Source organism: Condylostylus longicornis, unplaced genomic scaffold (assembly GCF_029603195.1).
Source record: "Condylostylus longicornis isolate FDR11 unplaced genomic scaffold, ASM2960319v2 ptg000018l, whole genome shotgun sequence".
NCBI lineage: Eukaryota > Metazoa > Arthropoda > Insecta > Diptera > Dolichopodidae > Condylostylus > Condylostylus longicornis.
In genome coordinates, this window is record NW_026577987.1 from 13845577 (window position 1) to 13866707 (window position 21131).

General features: G+C 25.0%; 1 protein-coding gene across 1 annotated transcript in view; it reads right to left on the bottom strand.

Moving 5' to 3' along the window:
* The window catches only part of LOC129606283 (metabotropic glutamate receptor 2), a 42198-nt gene extending 21468 nt beyond the window's left edge, over positions 1 to 20730 (bottom strand). Inside the window, exons 1-4 of the mRNA XM_055516520.1 lie at positions 20317 to 20730; positions 7621 to 7763; positions 3365 to 3535; positions 3162 to 3306 (exon numbers count right to left, since the gene is read on the bottom strand). Of these exons, the coding sequence (XP_055372495.1) occupies positions 3162 to 3306; positions 3365 to 3535; positions 7621 to 7763; positions 20317 to 20665 (808 nt within the window). The 5' untranslated portion in view covers positions 20666 to 20730. The remainder of the gene's footprint in view (positions 1 to 3161; positions 3307 to 3364; positions 3536 to 7620; positions 7764 to 20316) is intronic.
* Between the last annotated feature and the right edge of the window lie 401 nt (positions 20731 to 21131).

Genomic DNA, 21131 nt, shown 5'->3' on the forward strand with positions numbered 1-21131 from the left:
GCAAACAAGTGGGGTGGTACGATTACCTAAACCTGAGATTCAAATTATGAATTTTACTAATACAACATCAAAGTTGCGGAATCAATAAGAATGTGCCTATTGCACTACTAATTTATCTTAATAGAAATTTCTTCATGCAACTGCAGAACAGATGGATGAGCTCAGTTGGTAGAGCGTCCGCCTAGAAAGCGGTAGGTCACTGGTTCGAGTCCAGTTCGAGGAGAAAAATTTTGTTAATGAATAATTTTTCTGCCTTTAACTCGTTCCTTTGATTACGTCATCCATCTGTTCTGCAGTTGCATGAAGAAATTTCCATTAAACTGAGATTCAAACTTTTAGTGATTTAAGGTTTCTAATAATTGAACTAACACCATTAACACAACGAATCTGTTTTGAATAATATTGATATATTCAAATCAATCTTCGAGTCATGCAAAGCATTATTTTATTGCAAAATTTTTTTTTGGCATCGGAGCTAATTTTTGTATTAATGATGCAATCCTCCTATTCTGTTTGAGGTCAAAACGTAATATAAAATAATGTAATTTTCTCTTAACTTAATTCCTTCGTCTTTGTAATAAAAATTTAAACTGGCATTTTTCATCGCCAATTTATAAGATTTATTAAAAATAATTTTAGTTTTTATGAGATTTTTTTTTTAAAAATGACCTTTATAAGAAATTTTTATTATTTTTTATAACACAAAGAAAATAAAGAAATTATGGTGCAAACAAGCTAAAAAAATAATGGTTTTTGTTGTCCAAAATAACACTTTGTTCTTTTGGTTAATAATGCAATTCTGTTGCAATCAACGTCATTATCACATTGAGAGGATAAGAACAGAATTCATACCATAACAAGGATATTACAAAAAAATGGGTAGTTTCAATATTGTAAAGAATACTTGCTCTAAAATTTTTTTTAATTCATTTGAAAATGTACTAAACACATTTTCATGTGTGGCCTTACTATTATATTAAAATAATAATTTAAATTTAAGTGAATTATTATTCATAATTTATTTCTGATTAAGTTTTACTTCATCTTCTATGCTATTTTTTATTTTAAATTCTGAATTGAATTTCTAGAAAGATGTAGCTAAGTTGCGTAAGGTGTCATTTGAAAAATGGATGTTAAACTTATAATACACTTAATAACAATAAAATAATGCAAAGATCTATTTAGCCAATTAATTTGATCCTTTAAAGTTAAAAGTTCGATTAGGATTTAATTGACACTACATCTGAAAAAAGATTTAAATTTGAAATTAGGTTAACAATAGGTAATAAAAATATAGTGCTACGAAATACAATGTCCAAAAATCAGAGGCAAGAATAAAACCCTGCCCAATAGCCAGCTAATTAATATACAAAGTAAAATTATTCACACTGTCCGTCAATCAATTTACTATAAAAGTTATATGAAGGAGTGAATACTTAAGGATGGTGTACAATAATTCTAGAACAGATGAATGAAAAAGAGATTAAATTTTTAAATGCTTTTTGATTAAAAAATATTTTATATGCAATTTATTTTACGATACAAAAACTAATTTTTACACAATTTAAATTTTGATTTCTCTCCTCTTGCTGTATTTAAGGAGATCATTTTTGATTAAAATCACTGGGGTACTATAAAAAGAAAATTCCAAATTTTTTCTTTGTATAACAAAAAATGAAAAGATGAAAGATAACGGAAGAGCATAATGTTTTCATAATGCAACAATATAATGGTTTCCTCAAAGGAGTGCAAGGATATTAAAGTAAAAGTGTATTTTTATTAGTTTATTTATTTTGATATTTCAATATATTGTTGCTGATGTAGCATTGCACAGAGATTCAAGTTTTTTAGTATTAACCAGAAAAAAATGGATGGTAATATCGAGAAAAAGCGTACTATTTATGACAACAAAATTATGGGCTTTCTGTCTAATTTTGTTGTATTTGATAATTAATCTTAATATATTTAAAATGTGAAAGAAATATCAAAGTAAGAAATAAAGTCAGATTTAAGAGGATAGTGTAAAAATGTCTTAGTTTGTTAGTTTTACGAAAAATAAGTTTAAATCTTAGAGGACAGTATGACAATGTCCATTGAAATACAACCAAGTATTACCTACATATATGTACAAAATACTGATTGAAATTTGTTTCGATTCCAAATTTATTAAAAAAATCGGAACTTCTGATACTAAGTAGGAGAATATTGTAGGTATTATGATTGTGTTTATGGTCTGGTAATTTGGAAATAAATAATTTTTATGATTTTTAAAAATATTTTTTTGTTAAAATTCTAAAAGTTTTCAGTATAAAACCATTATACTTTCTTGGGAATATAATTATAAATTCATGTGGTTGTGCATTATCTTGAGATTCAGTTGTGCAGTTCAACTTTTGTTTTTTTGTAAAAATCTTATTCTCTTTCAATTTAAATTAGTATACATTTAAGTCAAAAATTTGAAATATTTCATTTGGAAATGAACATTTGGGACTTTTTTATCCTCATGAAAAATCGAGTATGATTTTTCAATTGAAACGATTTCCAACTTGACAAAATTTTTTAATTTTGAAAAGAACATTATTACCTTAAGGGTTAACTTTGTTAATTATATGGAAAAAAAATTTTACATATATTTTTGTATACATTTATATAATTAAATTCAAACTTCATTATTACAGTCCGTATAAGGTGTCAAAAATTCAAAATTTGCAAATTTCAAAATTTTTTTTGAAAAGTGCGAGAAATCTTGTTAAATCCCATCATAAAAGTGTAAATGTAGCTAATTTTATAAAATTTAAAACAATGTGATTCTGCATCTATAATTTTACAAAGTAATTGAGTTTTATGTTGCAAATAATATTTCATGATTTATTTTATGGTAGAATCATATGTGTAACAAAAGTCAATTGATTGTAGGACTCTTAATGAAAATTTTTTAATGAAATCTCCCATTGATTCAAAGTACTATTGACTTCGTTCAGTACCTACAAATTACTTTTTTATTTATTTTAATAAATTTTTAATAAATTTGTTCAGGTATGATGGGGTAGAGCTAATTCTAATTAAAAAAATTTGGGTGCTTTTCCCAATAATACAATTTTAATTCATTTAAAATTAGATTATTTTGTTATATGAACTAAAATTATACAAAAATTACTTACCTCTAGCTCTCGGTTTTGTTAATAATTTTTGAACGATATTATCATATGCTTTTTCTTCAGCAACACCAGAATCTTTAACCAATTTTTCTTTAACTGCTATACAAATTTCATTTTCAGCTAAAAGTTCTTCTAGTTCTTCATATGCCTATAAAATATATTTGCGGTTTTCAATTAATTTAAATTATAAATTTAATAAAATCTACCTTTATTCCATAATTACTTTCTTCATAAATTATTGATATGTAACTCCAATTCATTCTTTTAACAATTTCAACCATTGCTTTAACTTGATAATGATCTGATGGTATTGTTCTTGAAAAATATTCAAAACGTTGTTTATTACTTAATTCAGGACTAGTTGAGAAAAATGAGACCTAAAATCGAAAAAGAATGGAATCAATTTGAATTTTTAAAAAATAAATGTTGCGATTCAAATTTCCAAATGTTTTAATGTAGTTGTGTGGCTTTAGATAAGTGCACAACTTATGTTATTTTAAATAATTTAAGTTCAGTTCTTAAGTAGCCTAACTCACGTAATCAAATTTTTTGCCAAATATATACAAAACAATTCTTTGAGACAAGACTAAACCTATTTATACAAAATTATTATTTGTTTCCAGCGGAAGAATGGACTTATATGAAAATTTTTAAATTTTCATTCATATTAATTGTGCAGTTGAATGGAATTCTTCTCTCTGTTTTGCTCACATATCTGCTGAAATTTTTCTAACATGCATTTAAGCAAACCTAATTGTACAAAGGCTAAGTGATGCTTTACAGAGGAAGGACTTATTTAATTATATATAAGAAATTTTACATTAAATTGTCTTATATTGATTAAAAACAAAATTTAATGGATTGTATAAATATGTATTCCAGATCCAATATGGAAGTCGAGTATGTAAAATTTTACATGATTGCAGGGATAATCAATTGAAAAATTTTTTTTTTTTCCAATGGTTGATAATTTTTCCGAAATATAATTTTTTTTTTTTTTTTTTTTATTGGTGTGAAAAGAAAACTTCCTTTTATTCGGAATAAAATACTTTTATTTTTCGCTAATATATTTCGTGCGCTACATACGCACTTTATCAAAGCTGATTTTCTTCATATTTCTTCATATTTTTCTTTTCTTCATATAGATAATCAATTGTCCATTAATAATACATTTAACTACGTAAGTCACATATTTATAAACGTGAAAAATGAAAAATAAAGAAAAAAGTAAATCTCTTCCTTATTCACACAGGAAAAATTCAATAAAAACGGAATCAGTTTAGCCGGAACTTTTGGTAAATTTCATGTCAAAAACTTTTCGACATTATTTTCCTTTAAAAGTTTTAAAAGTTTTAAACTTAAAAAAAAAAAAACTTAAAGAAAAAAGTAAAAGTATAATTAAAAAAAATTTTTTTTTTTATTTTCTACTCTTCTTCTTTAAAATCCTAAGTAAAATATGGTTTACCTTAGCTTCAATTTTAATTTAATATTAATCTATTTGTCCTCACATAAAACTAGATAGGTATATATTAAAACTTTTAAACTAAAAAGTTTAAAATTTAAAGCACCTACTTTGATTAAAAATATTTTAAGTGTTACTTTTGAAAATTAATAAGAGAAAAATCATTACATAAGAATTTGTTGACTAAAAAATTAATTTTGTTTTGTAAGGAAAACTAAATATTTTATTACCGATCGCATTGTATACGTTACAATAAGAGAGGTATGATATGATGGCATCAAATTTTGTATATCGAGTTTTCAGTGGAAACCTACTTTCGACCTACAGGAAAGACCTACAGGTGTCTTTCGGTTTGCCTGTCTGTGTGTCTATGAATCTCCGATCAGATACTCTGAGACACTAGTTGTTAACAAAATTAACTAGCAAACTTTGCGTCGGTATCGGATCACGGAAATTGAACTCTAGCAAGAACAAAATTTACATTTTTCAAGCACATTAACTAAAGCCAATTTTCTATCTGTTATAGAATTTTAAATAAATATTTTAAAGGAAATTTTCATAATCTTATGTAATACTATAAAAATGTTGTCGGTTATGTGCTATTCCCACCAGATTTTTTTTTTATGTGAATTTTGATTTTTTTCTGAAGTGCAATCGAGTAAACTTATTGAATTCCTTTTAAATTTTAGAAATCCATTTTTCAAAAATTCTTTTTTTTTTCAAACTTTAAAACCTATAATCATTGCCCATAATAGACTGTTCAATTTTTAACTCCAATTTCTTAATTCCGACTTCACGCGACTGACTGCTTTCCCGCTTGTGCTTTTTTGCTTTGACATAGTAAATATACACTTCCGGTACTGAGTAAATGTATCTAACCATTCTTAAGCTTGAATTTTCATAATATATTATGTATTTCGAAGTGTTTTACATCAGATTTCCACTATTGGTCAGTAGTTTGCCAATATGATTAAGATCTCCTAAATTTTAATTTTTTATTTTATTGCAAAAATTGCTGTTCCCATTGTTAACACTCATCATGTTGTTGTAATGGCAGAAGTCTTTATCAATTTTAAACAAAAAATTAATTTTTTTCTTATCATTAAAGTTATTTTCACTTTAATTTTCTAAAATGTTGACAGCGTCTTTGTGAAGAAAGCCTCTTGGATTTTTTAGTACTAAAAATTTACAACTTTTCTTCTATGTTAACTTAAAAGTTAAATTAACTTTAATATATTTATTATAAATATGCATAAACCTAAATACAGTTATCATACCTAAGTATAGATATTGTTATATAAGTATATATATGTACGTGTATAACATTTATCAAGATTTTCTAGAATTACAAAGTAAACAAGTGTAAAATAATTATTAACAATTCGTCTTTATGAAATCAACACTTTTTCCATTTAAAATATATTAACCCACATTAAAATTAAAAAAAAAATATAATTACATAACTTTTTTAACTTTTAACATGCATACATATATAATTATTCCCATGATATAATATGAAATGTTATTTTTTAATTATTGATGGGATTGAAAATTTTAAATTCCTTTTATGTAGTGAATAATGAAGAGTTAAAGTAATTTTTTTTTTTAAATATTGCCGTACGATATTATTGGAGTATATACTATGTACTAAGAGCAGTGTACTAAGGAATTGGATTTGTCACACAATATTTCTCATATAAGATCTATATTAAACATTAATATTAAGTTTTACACGAAAATTTCGGCTAAAATAGGTAGTTATGCCTTGTTTATTATAAATTTGAGCTGCTTGCTGGTATTATAACAAAAAAAAAACAAAATACTGCGATGATCTTATTTTTGGGCACTATAACTTGAAGTAAACTGATCATCTGTTTTTTCAAGTATCCCTAAATTTAAAAATAGGCCAGAAGTGCAGTTCCGTTTTTGGGCTTAAATTTCATAGAAAGGCAAGCAAATTGTGCACTTTTATAATTTACTTAAAATTCATTTTTATAAATTTCGACTTTAATTCACTGAGCTGGAATTAATAAATTTTTGAATACAATGTTTTTTCTATGTATGTTTTTACAATCTTTGGTTTCTTATCATAAAGACAATGTTACGTCTTGCCGAATTTAGAAAACAAGCAGAAAATTAAAATTATGAAACCCTTAACTGTATTTAGATCTTTTGCAACAATACACAATTCTTTCGGTTTTTGTTTGTGATTCTTCCGGTAGAATTTAACACAATTCTTAAATGCTAATGATATTTCAATTTTTTGATTTATGAATTGAAATAAATTTATTAATTTGGAAAAATTTTTAAGTTGATCCTATGATACATTGGAATTATTATAATATTTTAGCTTTATTTACGCCTTATATTAATGCTTCATACATATATCTATACTGTGTATTTTAGGTATTTGTTTAGAAGAATCTTATACTCGTATTGTTTTATTAATTAGAAAACTTTTTCATACTTTCATTTTTGTGTAAGTATGTTACTGAGATACGTCTTTCAATATATTTCCTCTCTTTAAAGAAGAGAAGAAAAAGTTTAATTCTTAAAGGATGAACAATAAAATCTCAGTTTCTTTGTACAATTTCATTATGTTTATTCTTGTTGTATATTTCTTCTAAACAGGGCGAGATAAGTATAATTTTTCGATGTATGTAAATGTACTAACGTGTATTGTAGGTACTTTTATGTAATTATATTATACATATATAAATTTAATAATCATATATATTATTTGTTTCCTTCGAATTTTCATTCTGTCATTCCCTAAAACTTTGTTTGTCATTCTTAAATAATTGTACTTTAGTTTTGAGTTAAGAATCATCGGGGTTTTTTTTTTGATAAAAAAATTTTAAATTCTTCTATTAATTTAGCAATGAATTTTAAATTTCATGCATAAGAAACATTTATAACAGTATCGTGTTGAAATTTTGTGTACATTTATATACATACATAATATATTTATTTAAAAATATAATCAAAGTATTTATTTACCTGTGGTATTCGAAATAAACGTAATAAATTTGCAACTTGTATTGAAGTAACTGAAGATGCTGCACCAACTACACCTGATATCACTTTTCTTACTTGTGTTTTGTTACAATGATATTCGGCATCATCAATATTACTTATTGATCCTTTAAAAAGAGAAAAAGAAAAATTAATTTACTAATTATTAATAATTATTGTATTGTAAGAAATAAGAGTATTGTAAGAAATTTTTTTGTTTTTAGTTATAAAGTAAAATTTTGAAAACTTTGAGGAAAAATTTGTGATTTTTTCGGCATAGCAGCAGGTATTTTTGATATTGCTTTCATCTGTCGTTATTTGTGATTTTATTTTTTTTTGGTATAATAAAATTAATGATTATCCTGAAATATTAAGTTTGAAAAACAATTTTCATTTAAAAATTTTGAAAAATCAAATTTTTAGTCTTCAAAACTAAAAAATTTCAAATATCAATTTTCAAAATTAATAGAGTTAATGGAAAGCAATTATCCTGACTCGATTTCTGGTAATGCATTTTCTGGATTTAATTGATCCCTTATGTATCATCGTATACTTCCAATATTTGCATTTTTCTTGTCTTTACTACTGTTACTGGTGTATGGTTACATCATAATAGAATAAATCGGCAGTCAATGAAAACATTTTTTCATTTATTTCATAAATGAAAAATGTTAAAATATTAATTAAACAAAAAATTTTGGAAAAATATTTGTATTTTTATATTTTCATACTTTTTGAATTTGTAATTTTTTTTGAAATCTCGATAACAACGACTTTTTCCTAGTAAATTCATCTGTTCGTGAACCATAAAATAATTTCGGCGAATATTCTAGTAAGTCATTTGCTTCGAGAACATATTCGCTTCGCGAACCATAATAACCCCATTAAATTCATTTCCAAAAAAAGCACTTCTACTAGCAGATAACTATGTCCAGCTGTACAGTAGCTTTCTATCAAAAACAAATTTACAAATCTATTGAACGTGCAATGGCTGTACTAAAAAGTATATATTTATAGAACATTTCAAAATGTTAAAACATTCATAAAATTTTATTGATTTTATAATTTTCCAAAATTTGTATAGCATCATAATAATATAGAAAAATATTTTCATAGCTAAAAATTTTGAGCAATTTAAATAATTTTAATTTAATTTTTATATATTACATACGATTACACATATAGATTAGATATTTAAAATTAAAAAAAAATACAGAATATTATGATAATTAAATAGTTTCATATAGGAAACGAGTTTATAAAAATTATAACATAATGCAATTTATAAAGTATCCAATTAATTTTAAATTGTTTAATTTAATTTTTTTAATTAAAAAAATAATCAAATTAAAATTTACGCTAAATTAATATTGGTATAGATTTTTTTTCACAAAAATACTTAATTTTTTAATTAAATAAACTAATCAAATTTGAAAATATAACATGTGTGTTTTAATTGATGCACAATATTATCATTCTTCATAGCAATTATAAGAGATAAAGAACGCAAAATAGTTTTGTGATCACCATTAAAATAGTGAACAATAATATTTATTCTTATAATGGTTTGTAAATTTACTGTCGAGTGAGGAATTTTAAATTTAAAAGTGAGAATGAGTTTTTCAAATTACAGCAAATTTAATGTGGCAGTATTTAGAGAGCGATTATTAATTGAGACGACTTTAATTTTACCCTTGAATTTAACCGTTATTATTAACGCTATGTTTTAAATATTTTTTGTTTCATCCTGGATGTATGCAATCATTTGAAATATTTCGGAAAATATAACTATTTTGGAAAAGTATATTTTTACTTATTAAACGTAACCCATACACAAACCATTGGCTTGACCCAACTTAGTTTTTATTTGTTTTCAGTACAAAGTTCTTAAAAATTGTTTTATCGTGTAATACGTAATTCAATTTAAACTTTAAAGTCTAATAAACACACAATATTCCAATTATTACATAGAAAATAAATTTATATAACAAACAATCATTTACTATTACACATTGTATAAATTAAATAAATAAAATCTGATCTAATCCTTTGGTATTATTATTGTTAATATAAATTATGATTTAATCCTGTGCATATTTATCGCTTCAAAAAATAAAATTATTATAAGTGATTATTATGGAAAAGTGTAAACGTTTTCAATATTATGTACGTATATGATGTACAGAAAACAAAAAAAAAAACAATATTCCGAAATCATATACTTTGCACACTTCATGCGTGGCAATATAAAAAAATTCTAGAGTAAAAATTATTATAAAATGTTTATATAAGAGGATAGAATCAAAATAACTAACTAGCTTAGCTATTTCAATATAAAATATAATTTTCTGAATCAATGAACATTTTAAGATTTCTGTTGCCTACTTGTAATCTTTTTTCTCTCCTCTTCATTTTTGTTACATTTTTTATTTTTCGTGTGATTACGCGAATTTTTTTAAAGTATGAAGGGTTGCCAACTATAATTATTTTAATAGAAAATTTTTATATTTTTGTTAGAAAGAAAAAATTAAAGAAAAAATTTCAAAGGAATTTGGAAAATCGCGAGAATTATTAAATCAAGAAATATCGATAACAGAACACATCGAATATAGAACAAAGTTAATACTTAACTAAAGAGTAGAAGAATATTTTTGAGAAAGGTTTCTTTTAATCAAATATTTTATATTCGAAAATTTTTTATAGGAATTAAATTGTGATTATTATGACAAAATAGTAAAGTACTAAAATAAAATAAAAAACAAAATAATCTTGGTATTTCTTCGGATTTATTTCGTGACATAGCAACTAATATTCTTTCATAAACATTTTCTTATCCTCTACTGATAACATTAACCCAATTATTTAATTACGTATTTATGAAAAATAAAATATTTTTGTGGTTTCTAATATACAAAAATACAACATTTTTGTATACTGGCATATTTATAATTTCCATAAATAACTATAATATATAATTGAAGGACAAAGGATCTGTTTTACCAAATATCACGTATAATTTTTTTTTACATATTTTTAATAAATTCAAATTGAATCGTGTAAAGGACACAAATTTTGTATTTTGTTTTAAATAAAAGGAAATCTTACAATTTATTTTAAAAAAAAACAGACCAAAAAAAATTTTTATATAAATCAATTTTTGGGAATTCTAAAAAAGAAAAGAATGCTCTTTAGGGAAAATTATTTTTTGTATAATACTCAGTCCTGTAGTATATTCTAAAATAATAAATACCCAAATATATTATAGCACATCTCTATGAATAATAATAATAAAAAAATGTCATAATAATAATTAGAAATTCTATTAAAGTAACTTTTAAGTTAATTTCTCACAATACCCTATGTAACCTGGAACTCTTATTGTATATGTATTTGTAATACGAAAAACAATTGAAAAAAAACAACGAAACTTTTTGAAAAATGTAACGTTATCCTTAAAGAAACCATGAACATAAAAAGAAATACAATGAAAATATTAAGTACAGAAAATAAAGGAAAAACAAAAACAAAAAAAACCGAAAACAGCCTTAAAAAATCAAATCATAATTTTGAAAAACGCATAACGGTGAATCAAAAGTATTTAAGCTTTTTATAAGTACAAAATACGCTCACGTTTTCTTTTTAAATTATAACGTTACATGATTGGAATTTCAAAAGAAAAAAAAACAGAAAAAAATTCCGATTTTGTAAGAAAACATAAATTTTAAACTTTTACAAGCATTCTCTTAAAATTTGAGTGCCTTAGAATGTTGGTGTGCAACGAAAGAAAAATGGCGCGAGAAATGTAACAATACTTTTTTCTATAAAAATATTTTTGAAAAATAAAAATATAAAATTGGGTTTATTAATTTCAGACTGCTTGTCAAAATTCTTACATAAGTATAAAAATATAAAATTTAACTTTTAAAAACTTAGTAACTGCAACTCATTATGTTTGTGTACTACTGCTAATTTTTTTGGTCCGTCAATAGAGGGGCAGTTACCATTGTTCAGAGCTAAATTTTGCTTAAATTCCAAAACTGATCATTTTAAAAAATAAAATTTAAAAAAAATTATAAATTTAAATTCTACTACGAATAAAGCTTTCCTTTCCTCAGCGCTAAACTTACTCATATTGATTTAGCTCTACTTTGTTAATGTTTTCTGAATATGTTTTGAAGTATAGGTGCTGAACATTCAAAACAAAAAATTCTCAGTTTTTAAGAAATTAACCTGATTTTTTAAAATTGAAAGAAATGAATATTTTTTAGGATATTTGCATTCCTACTCCCTCGCCCCCCTCCCACCTGTTAACATTCAAGACAAAGTAAATTATTTTTGATTTTAAATTATTACCAAAATAATAATATTAAAGTTAAAATGTGCTTATTTTCCAATAATTTTTATTTTCAATTTTTTTTTTTTGATTTCAATAAATACTAAGAAAAAATTACTTAAATTTCAAATGTATTACCCTTCCTTATACTTAGAAAAAATATTTCAACTTCCTTAAGAAGTCAAAATTCCCATACGGTTTCAGTATACACGTAGAAAAGAATTTCTCTTAAAGAATTTTTTGTTTTGAATAAAAAATGAAAACAAAACGGAAAAGTTAATAAATTAAAAATTTTCATTTAATTTTTTACAATTTCATTTTTCTTATATATGCATAGGAAGGTGTACGCATTTTGAGTGGTTGGAAAGTGTAACAAAACATAAAAAGAAGTTCAGGTGACTTCTTCAGAATTTTATTTTAAGTTCCTTTTTAGTTAAAAATCCTCTTGAGTCCGTAACCATCTATTATATTTTGGTAGTTCCTTCTAGACCATTTAATATTAATTTTTGTTGAAAATTAGATAATTTTTAGGTCCAATAAAATAAGTGTACTGTTGTTTAAATTTCTTAATTTAGGTGTTATAATTTAAAAATATAAGCCCTTGTAAAATTACATTTTCATAACTAATTTATTTTACAGATCAAAGAGGAATGTTAGAAGAACATTTTATTTTGAAAAAAGATGTGGGAGTTCAATTAATAACGGGATCAATTTTTATAAACATAATTAGAAGTTAATTCCATATTTTCAATTAAACAACAATTTTTTATATACTCTTGCACAGTTTTAAGCAGTTAATTTTGAGCTGCCTTTAATAGCTGGCCGTAAATTAAAGTTTTATTAAATTAAGGAAGCCGTTCGAGTAGGGAATATCTTACAGTTTCCTTCGGTTTGACAAAAAGTAATCAAAATCTAAAAACGAATTCACTTAGTTTAAAGATAATTTGACACGGAAACATTTTCTTTTTATTTCTTAACACTTTAAATTAGAAGTAAAATGGTAGCTATGCTCCATGTCTTATAACTTTAGACCGTTGAACAGTATTAAAAGTATTTACTTTCTTTACAATATATGTAAATATGTACAAATATTAATAATATTAATATAGGACAAAAAAAAAACATTTTATATTTGTTGAATTTTCATTATGAATTTAATGTCCAGTGGCATTTTAAAGAGGAGCTTCTGTATATATCGGAAAAATATATCCCTATAAATTTCCATGGTGTGCTTTTTTGATTTTTTTTTGTTTCGTAAATTTCCAACAATTTACACCATCTGGTGCTAAAAAAAATTTTTTACTTTCTTTTTTTCATATTTCATTTTGTTTTCATAAGAGAATATGAAAGTAAAAGTTTTTGAGAAGAAAGAAAAAAAATAATAACAAAAGGGGGGAGAAGGCATACAACATGGCTAATTGATGACATTAATAATAAATTCGAGAGTCGATTTAAATAAATTTAATACATTTAAATTAAAATTTGAATCGATAATAGTATTTTTCTCCTTTATATCAATAAATCATTGGGAAAATAATGATAGTGGTCAAATAATTTCGGATGTGATAGTTAAGCTCGTTAGTATACATGGTTGTGAACAATTTTAGTGTTGTTCTTTGTAGGGGTTTCTGGAAACGAAAATTTTATTATTGAATTTTCGTGGCAGCTTACTACATTTTATTAGAATATGGGTCTAATACGGATAAGTTTATATAGTCTATGACTAATTATATAGCACAACTTGTTTATATTGAATTATATAGCACAACTTGAACCACAATTTCAATTGAACTAAAATTAAATAGGATTCTTGTCAGTGCCAACTTTTGGTTCGTTAGCTTAATTTGTTTTTGAGTTATTGCCTGAATAAGACAGATTAATAAACAGCTAAACCGTCTGGTAAGCAGACAGATCTAAATCGAATCAAAATTCAACTCTAAATTTGTAATATCTTTCGAGCATTTCTTCATACGGCAAAAATTCTAAACGATCTATGTCAAAAAGTAATTAATTACCTACAGAAAGAAACTTTTTAACAACTGCGATTGTATGAACAGAAAAATTTGTTGGCATATTATAACAAATTATTAAAATTTAAGAAACAGGAATGAGCAACTCTTTTAGTAAAATCCAATTTAAAAGCCTAAAATATTTATGAATAGAGGAAATTGCAAAAATTTTAACTACAATGATGAATTCAAAAGTAACACAATTCAATAACTATTCTAAATATGAACTTATTAAATGATTTATGTTACAATAATCTTAATAATTAATTGTAAAAGAGTACAAGAGATCTGAGAACATTTATCTTGTATTGTTCTACAATTTTATTGTACGAAACAAATTCTAAGAATGAATTCCTGGGAAAACCAAAATTTTTGAAATTTCTTTAAATTCTTAAAATATTTTAAAATATATTTTTCAAGGATCAAAATAATAATTTTTGCATATTGTCCTTTTTTTTTTGTAAAAGGATCCCTTTTTGCTTTTCTATATTTTGTTTATGTATATATTTCAGATGTCCATTTGACTGTACATAATAAAAAAAATAATAAAAAATAATAGAAAAATTCTATTCAATAAATTTATGATGATCACCTTCCGAATAACACAATGATAATTAAATTTATTTATTCCAGAAGGAAATGACAGCAATAATGATGTTGTATAAGATGTTCCGGAAATATAATAACTGCGGTACTACACCGTTAAAATTACTTTTAATTGCATCTTAAGACTTAATTAAAAGTAATTAAGCTTAAGACGTAACTAATAAAGTCTTTAAATGACGTATTTTAAATACATGCCAATGTATAGGCGTTTTTGACACTTAATTGATTGGCCAGTTCTTTATGTCGAATCCATGTCAAATGAATGAACATTCGAAGCAGTATAATATAATGAATCTGATTATCACGATGTGATTTATTTGAAATTTTAAAGTAAAAGCTTCTTTGAATTTTAAGCTTCGTCTGCGATTTTTATAGTTTTTCTTAAAACAATGAAATTAACTAATTTTATAATATGGGAGTGCGGCGTGTTGCCCTATAGAAATAACTTGTAATTATTTCTGATAGCTTATGATAAATCAAAAATTCAAAAACGAGAGATATCAACATGTTGCGTAACTTTTCTACTGCATTAACGAAAATGTGTGGTTTTGTCCCGAGATAGACTCAATAAGAAGAGTTTGATTTCTTTTCATTTTCGAGAATTTTTCAAAATATCCAGCCTAATGGCCTTCTAAGTATAATTTCACAAATGCATCCATAATTTTATTTTAATATTGCAAGTAGCTCTTTTAAAATTTGCTGAAAACTTAAAGATCTTATCAATAATTTTTTTTTTAAACTCTGAATAAGTTTATATGAACTGTCAATGTTATGTAATTATTTTTATTTTGAACCTTATGTTATGCAAACAATTTTTTTCAACGTGTTAACATACTTACTCCATTACCGTTACGGTATGTGTTTGATTATAAACAGAGCTTTATGAATACACAAGAAAAAAATGACCATCAACAAAAAAAAAAAGGACAACAAATCCTTATTTTGTATTATTTAATATGATTATAACAACAAAAAAAAAGGAAATTTCTTATTTAAATGTTAGAAAATTTATGTCCTTTTACTTTTTAGGCTATAAAAACTTATCAAATATTTTTCGCACATTTTAAAAAGATCACATGAAAAATATTTAGATTGAATGAAATTTAATCAGATTAACGCACATTTAAGGAAATTTTGTTTATTTTTTTTTATGTGTTTTTAATAGGTTTGAGTAACATGTTGAATAAATTTTATGGTTTCATAATGAGGAACCTAAGCTGATTTTGTAAGCTTTTGAATATATGAATGTATTTATGAAGTTCTTCAACTAAAAATTTAATATTAAGAGAGATTTTAAAGTTTAATGAAAATGTAGGTATTCAAAATGAAAATTTTACAATATTAAGTTGTTAATTTAATACGAAATAGGTCGTGTCTGTGCGAGAACAGTTGGAAATGCAAATATAATTTGGGTGGATTGCTGATCATTACGCTCAAATATCATTAGAAGTAGTCATTATTTTTAACAGTTAGGACAGAAAATTTGAGCATTTCAATAGAAAATCTTATTTCTTTACTGGAACGTTCAAATAAATTAAATACAAAAAAAATGTTTACAAAAATTCTACTTTGTTTGTCCTTTACTGGAATACGTATTTGATTGCAAAATTTTAAGCATTTATGTTTCTCGTAACAATTATGCGAAAATAAAAATGAAAGTTTTATGTAAAATTTTTTTATTATTTTGAATTTATTAATGATGTAATTCCAATATTGAAGTTAAAAATATGAAGTTGAAGGTAAAAAATTCATCATTTCGTTTGTAATTTTGAGAAAATATGGTCTGAGATCATTTGATATAATTTAACGGTGATAAATTGTGATCGATTTGGAATTATTTTCTCATCTGCTCACATATCTCTTCATCCGTCGCAAAGGTAACCCAAAACATGAGGTTTATTGAATTTTCAAAACTACTTAGAGTAAAAGTGAGTGCCAGAGCACTATTAAATTAGAATACGATTCGGCAGTTCTTGTATGCAATTTACTAATTTAATAATTGGTATTGTTTCATAGAATGAAACACACTGATATGAAAATTTGCTAATGTGGAAGCCCTAGTCCAATACGTTTTGTAATATTAATAACAGTACACAGAGTCAATATTTCGATTCAACAATTGAACTTTTCATCATTGCATAATGGAAACAATTTTTTTATACAATTTTAACTGCTAAGCTAACAAAACTTTAAAAATTTATTTAATATTATTTTCTAGATTGAATCATCGCTACAACATTTTGGAAGTTTAATGAAAAAAATTGTTGTGATTAATTTTAATTGATTTTAAAATTGCTTCTATTTTTTCCATTTTATATTGATATTATAATTTTGTATTTTAGAAATATTAAATATAATGTCGTGTGCCCTGATTTATTTTTTAAAAATGAAAAAAGCAAAATAAACAATTTTTCTTTAAAATTGCCTTGAAAATTACTTTTCTTCAATGAAAAATCATTATTTGAATTAAAATGGATGGAGTTGGAACAATATAAAATAAAATTTTATTGTGTTGGTTATTCCTAGAAACGTCTTAGAATATTATAGAAAATATTTAAAATTAAAAAGATCTAATCAATAATATAGTTGAGAACAGCAGGAGAATTTAATTTTTTTTTATTCTTTCATTTTTATATTAAATATTTAAGAAATTTCCTTTTGATTTTTCTGTATATTCGGGGATTTCATGATATAAATGTAAATTTCAAATATCTTTTTTGTTACCATTTTAGGAAATAAAAATATTTAATATTTTGAATAGACTTTTTTATGGTACAATAGAGAAGTGTTAGAATTCATTAGTTTTCTTTTCAAATAAAATATAATATTTTTTTTTTTTTCGTTTATTTTTATTTATATGTATAAGGGTTTGTTATTTAAGAAAATCAAGGATAATTGTAAAGTATTCAACACGAATACGAATAAGAAAGGGAACAAAAATCAAGAAAAATAATAATAATAATAATATTAAATGATTATTTAAATGTAAAAATATTTCAGTTCCAAGTAAGATAATTTTAACCTTTTTTCAACCCATCAGGAAAATTTTACCCATGATTGTGTTTTATACTAAAAATTAAACAAAATTTTCTTATGTTATTTTGAAGTAAAAAAAATAAATCGGAAGAAGAACAGAAAAATATTAACAATAACAGAAATTAAACATCTATAAATTTTTGCAAAGTCTATTTTTGTCAATCATTAATCTGAAACACATAAATAAAAATATTTCAGAATATCGTCGACTACAGAAAGAAATTAGAAAGGAATGTCGGAGGGCAAAAGCAGATTGGCTAAAGAATGAATGCGAACAAATCGAAGAAATACAACGTACACACAATGATTTCAGCCTTCACAGAAAAATAAAGGAAATCTCAGGACAATATCGTAAATCAAATCCATCTATTTTGGTAAATCATAGAAACCAAATAATTGTTGACGCTGAAGAAAGAAAAGATTTCTGGGCAAAATATATCGAAGAAATATTCTCAGATAACAATAGATTTGGTATTTCTGATAACAACCATGGAGGTAGGCAACTTACGGGACCGTCTATAACACGAGATGAGATTCGTAAAGCTATCCAATTATCTAAAGATAACAAAGCTGCTGGACCAGATGATTTGCCGGTTGAAATATTAAAACTTATAAATGAGGATAAATTGGTGATTTTGGAAAAATTATTTAACCATATTTACGATAGTGGACAATTTCCGACAGATTGGCTAAAATCCACCTTCATACCGTTACCAAAAAAGAACAATGCCAAAACATGCAATGAACATCGTTTAATAAGCCTGATGAGTCACGCCTTAAAAATATTTTTGAAAATACTGCATAATCGAATCTATAAGAAATGTGAAAAAAATATGGGTATGACCCAGTTTGGATTCAAAGATGGAACAGGAACGCGAGAAGCACTATTTAGTATTCAAGTTTTGGTACAAAATTGTCGCGATGTTAGGAAAGATGTATTTTTATGTTTCATCGATTATGAAAAGGCGTTTGACAATGTCAATCACAACAAAATGATGGAAATATTAGCTGATATGTTCATTGATGAGAAAGACATGCGCTGCATACAAAATCTATACTGGCATCAAAATGCGCATGTTAGAACAAAAGATGGCATCACAAAAGTAGTGGAAATAAAAAAAGGAGTTCGACAGGGTTGCATACTATCACCGCTTCTATTTAACATCTATGCCGAAGCGATTTTTCAAGAAGCAATCGAAACAATGCCAAAAGGGATAAAAGTTAATGGCAAATACATCAACAACATTCGATATGCAGACGACACAACCCTAATTGCCGACAATATGAATGATCTTCAATTCTTAGTTGATCAAGTAAACCAACATAGCAAAGAATACGGTCTTCACATAAATGTAACAAAAACAAAATTTATGATTGTAAGTAGAGATAAAACCCCATTTCTAAATGCCAAAATCCTAATAAACAATGCACCGATAGAACGAGTCAACAGTTTTAAATACCTTGGTTGCTGGCTTACAGAAGAATGGAGCTCTGAAAAAGAAATTAGGTGTAGAATAGAAATGGCACGTAACTCTTTCTGCAAATACAATAAAATCTTTACTAGCAGAGATATAAACATAAATTTGAGACTGCGGTTTCTGAAATGCTATGTTTGGTCAGTTCTACTCTACGGTATGGAATGTTGGACCTTAGGGGTTCCGTTAATGAACAAATTGGAAGCCTTTGAAATGTGGACATACAGGAAAATGCTCCGAATATCATGGACAGAACACGTTTCAAATTATGAAGTCCTTCAAAGAGCACAAACAAAAAGGGAACTACTAAGGACCGTAAAGCAAAGAAAAACTTCGTATTTCGGACATTTTATGCGCGGAGAAAAATATCAGCTTCTTCAACTTATTATTCAAGGCAAAATTGAAGGCAGAAGAAGCGCTGGCCGGAAGCAAATGTCCTGGTTACGCAACATACGGAACTGGACTGGTATCCGAAACATTGGCGATTTGATGCGCACTGTGGAAAATCGAGAAGAGTTTAAAGAAATTGTTTCGCAAATTACTTAAGCATCCAAAGTAATAGTAACAACAGCAATAGTAACAGCAACAATTAACTACAAACATATGATTCGCTTACATCCACCTCATGGATATGCAGACAAGAGAGAGAGAGATTAATCTGACATTAGAAATTTTCGTGACTAGGCCCTGTGCAATACCATATAGAACCACTGTACAGATATCGTCGTCCATTTAAAGGTTAACATTTTTTTTGCGTAATTAATATGTGTGTGTTGAAAAAAGCTACAAAATTCTGAAGGCGGAATAAATTTGTATTTTATTAAAAAAAGTGTTAATAAATCAGAAGATTGGAAAAAAGGATGTCAAAATAACATAGATATAAAAATGACTCTAGCATTGTCTGTAAACGAAACGCTAAATAAATTTATTTTATTATTAAAATTTCACAAAATTAATTAAAAATTTTATTAAAATAATATTTATTAAGAAATAAAAGTGTATACGAAATTAATTTTTAAATATCAATTTTTATATTTTATTTATTCTTCGAATCGATTTTCGAAATTTAAGTTTTACATTTCTACAAATTTTATTTTTGTAAAATTTATTTTCGAAAAATTGCTGTTATCATTATGTTTGTTAGATAAGCTTTATTCTAAAACATAATTTGATATAGTCACCTAGGACCTAGGTAATAAGTACATAAATTATACTTACTTACCTTTAATAAAATCAACAGCCATTTCTAAACCATAAGAATCTTTATCACAATCATCTAATATATGAGCACCTAAACGTATATTTGGCAAAAATTTTGCTTCATTAATACGATCAATTGTATATAGCATAGCCTCTAATGCTTGTATACCACCTTGTGGCATTATTGGACCGCACATAATTGTATCCTCACGTGAATGAACCATCATTAAACCACCTAATATAACATCACCTTCAACAGTTGCTTCACGTTTAACTGGCCAATGTATATTATAATGTTCATGATATTCAAGAGTATCTGGTAATGATCTAAATACCATACTTTTAATACGTTGTTTTTGTTCTTGTTGCATTTTTTCACTTGTTGTAAAATGATTTATTTTTATATTATTTGTTAATATTGTTGCATCATCATCAACATATTCATCATAATTATTAATATTATCATCATTATTATTTAATGATAATTGTTGTTGTGGCATAATTGTTGTTTTTAATGAATCTTTATTTAACATTAAAGGATATTTAAAATTTTCTTCTATATTTAATTTATTATTTACATTAAAATGATTATTATTGTTATTATTTAAATTTATTTTATCATAAATTTGATAATAATTATTATTTTTAATATTATTAATAGCACCATTTGGTGTTTCATGAATATTTGTACTACTTATACTATCACTATTATTTTTTATACTATTATGATAATTATTATTGTAAAACCTGTTTTTACTATTACTATTATCATTATAATTTATATATCTATTATTATCTACATTATCCTTATTATTATTGTAATTAATATTACTAGAA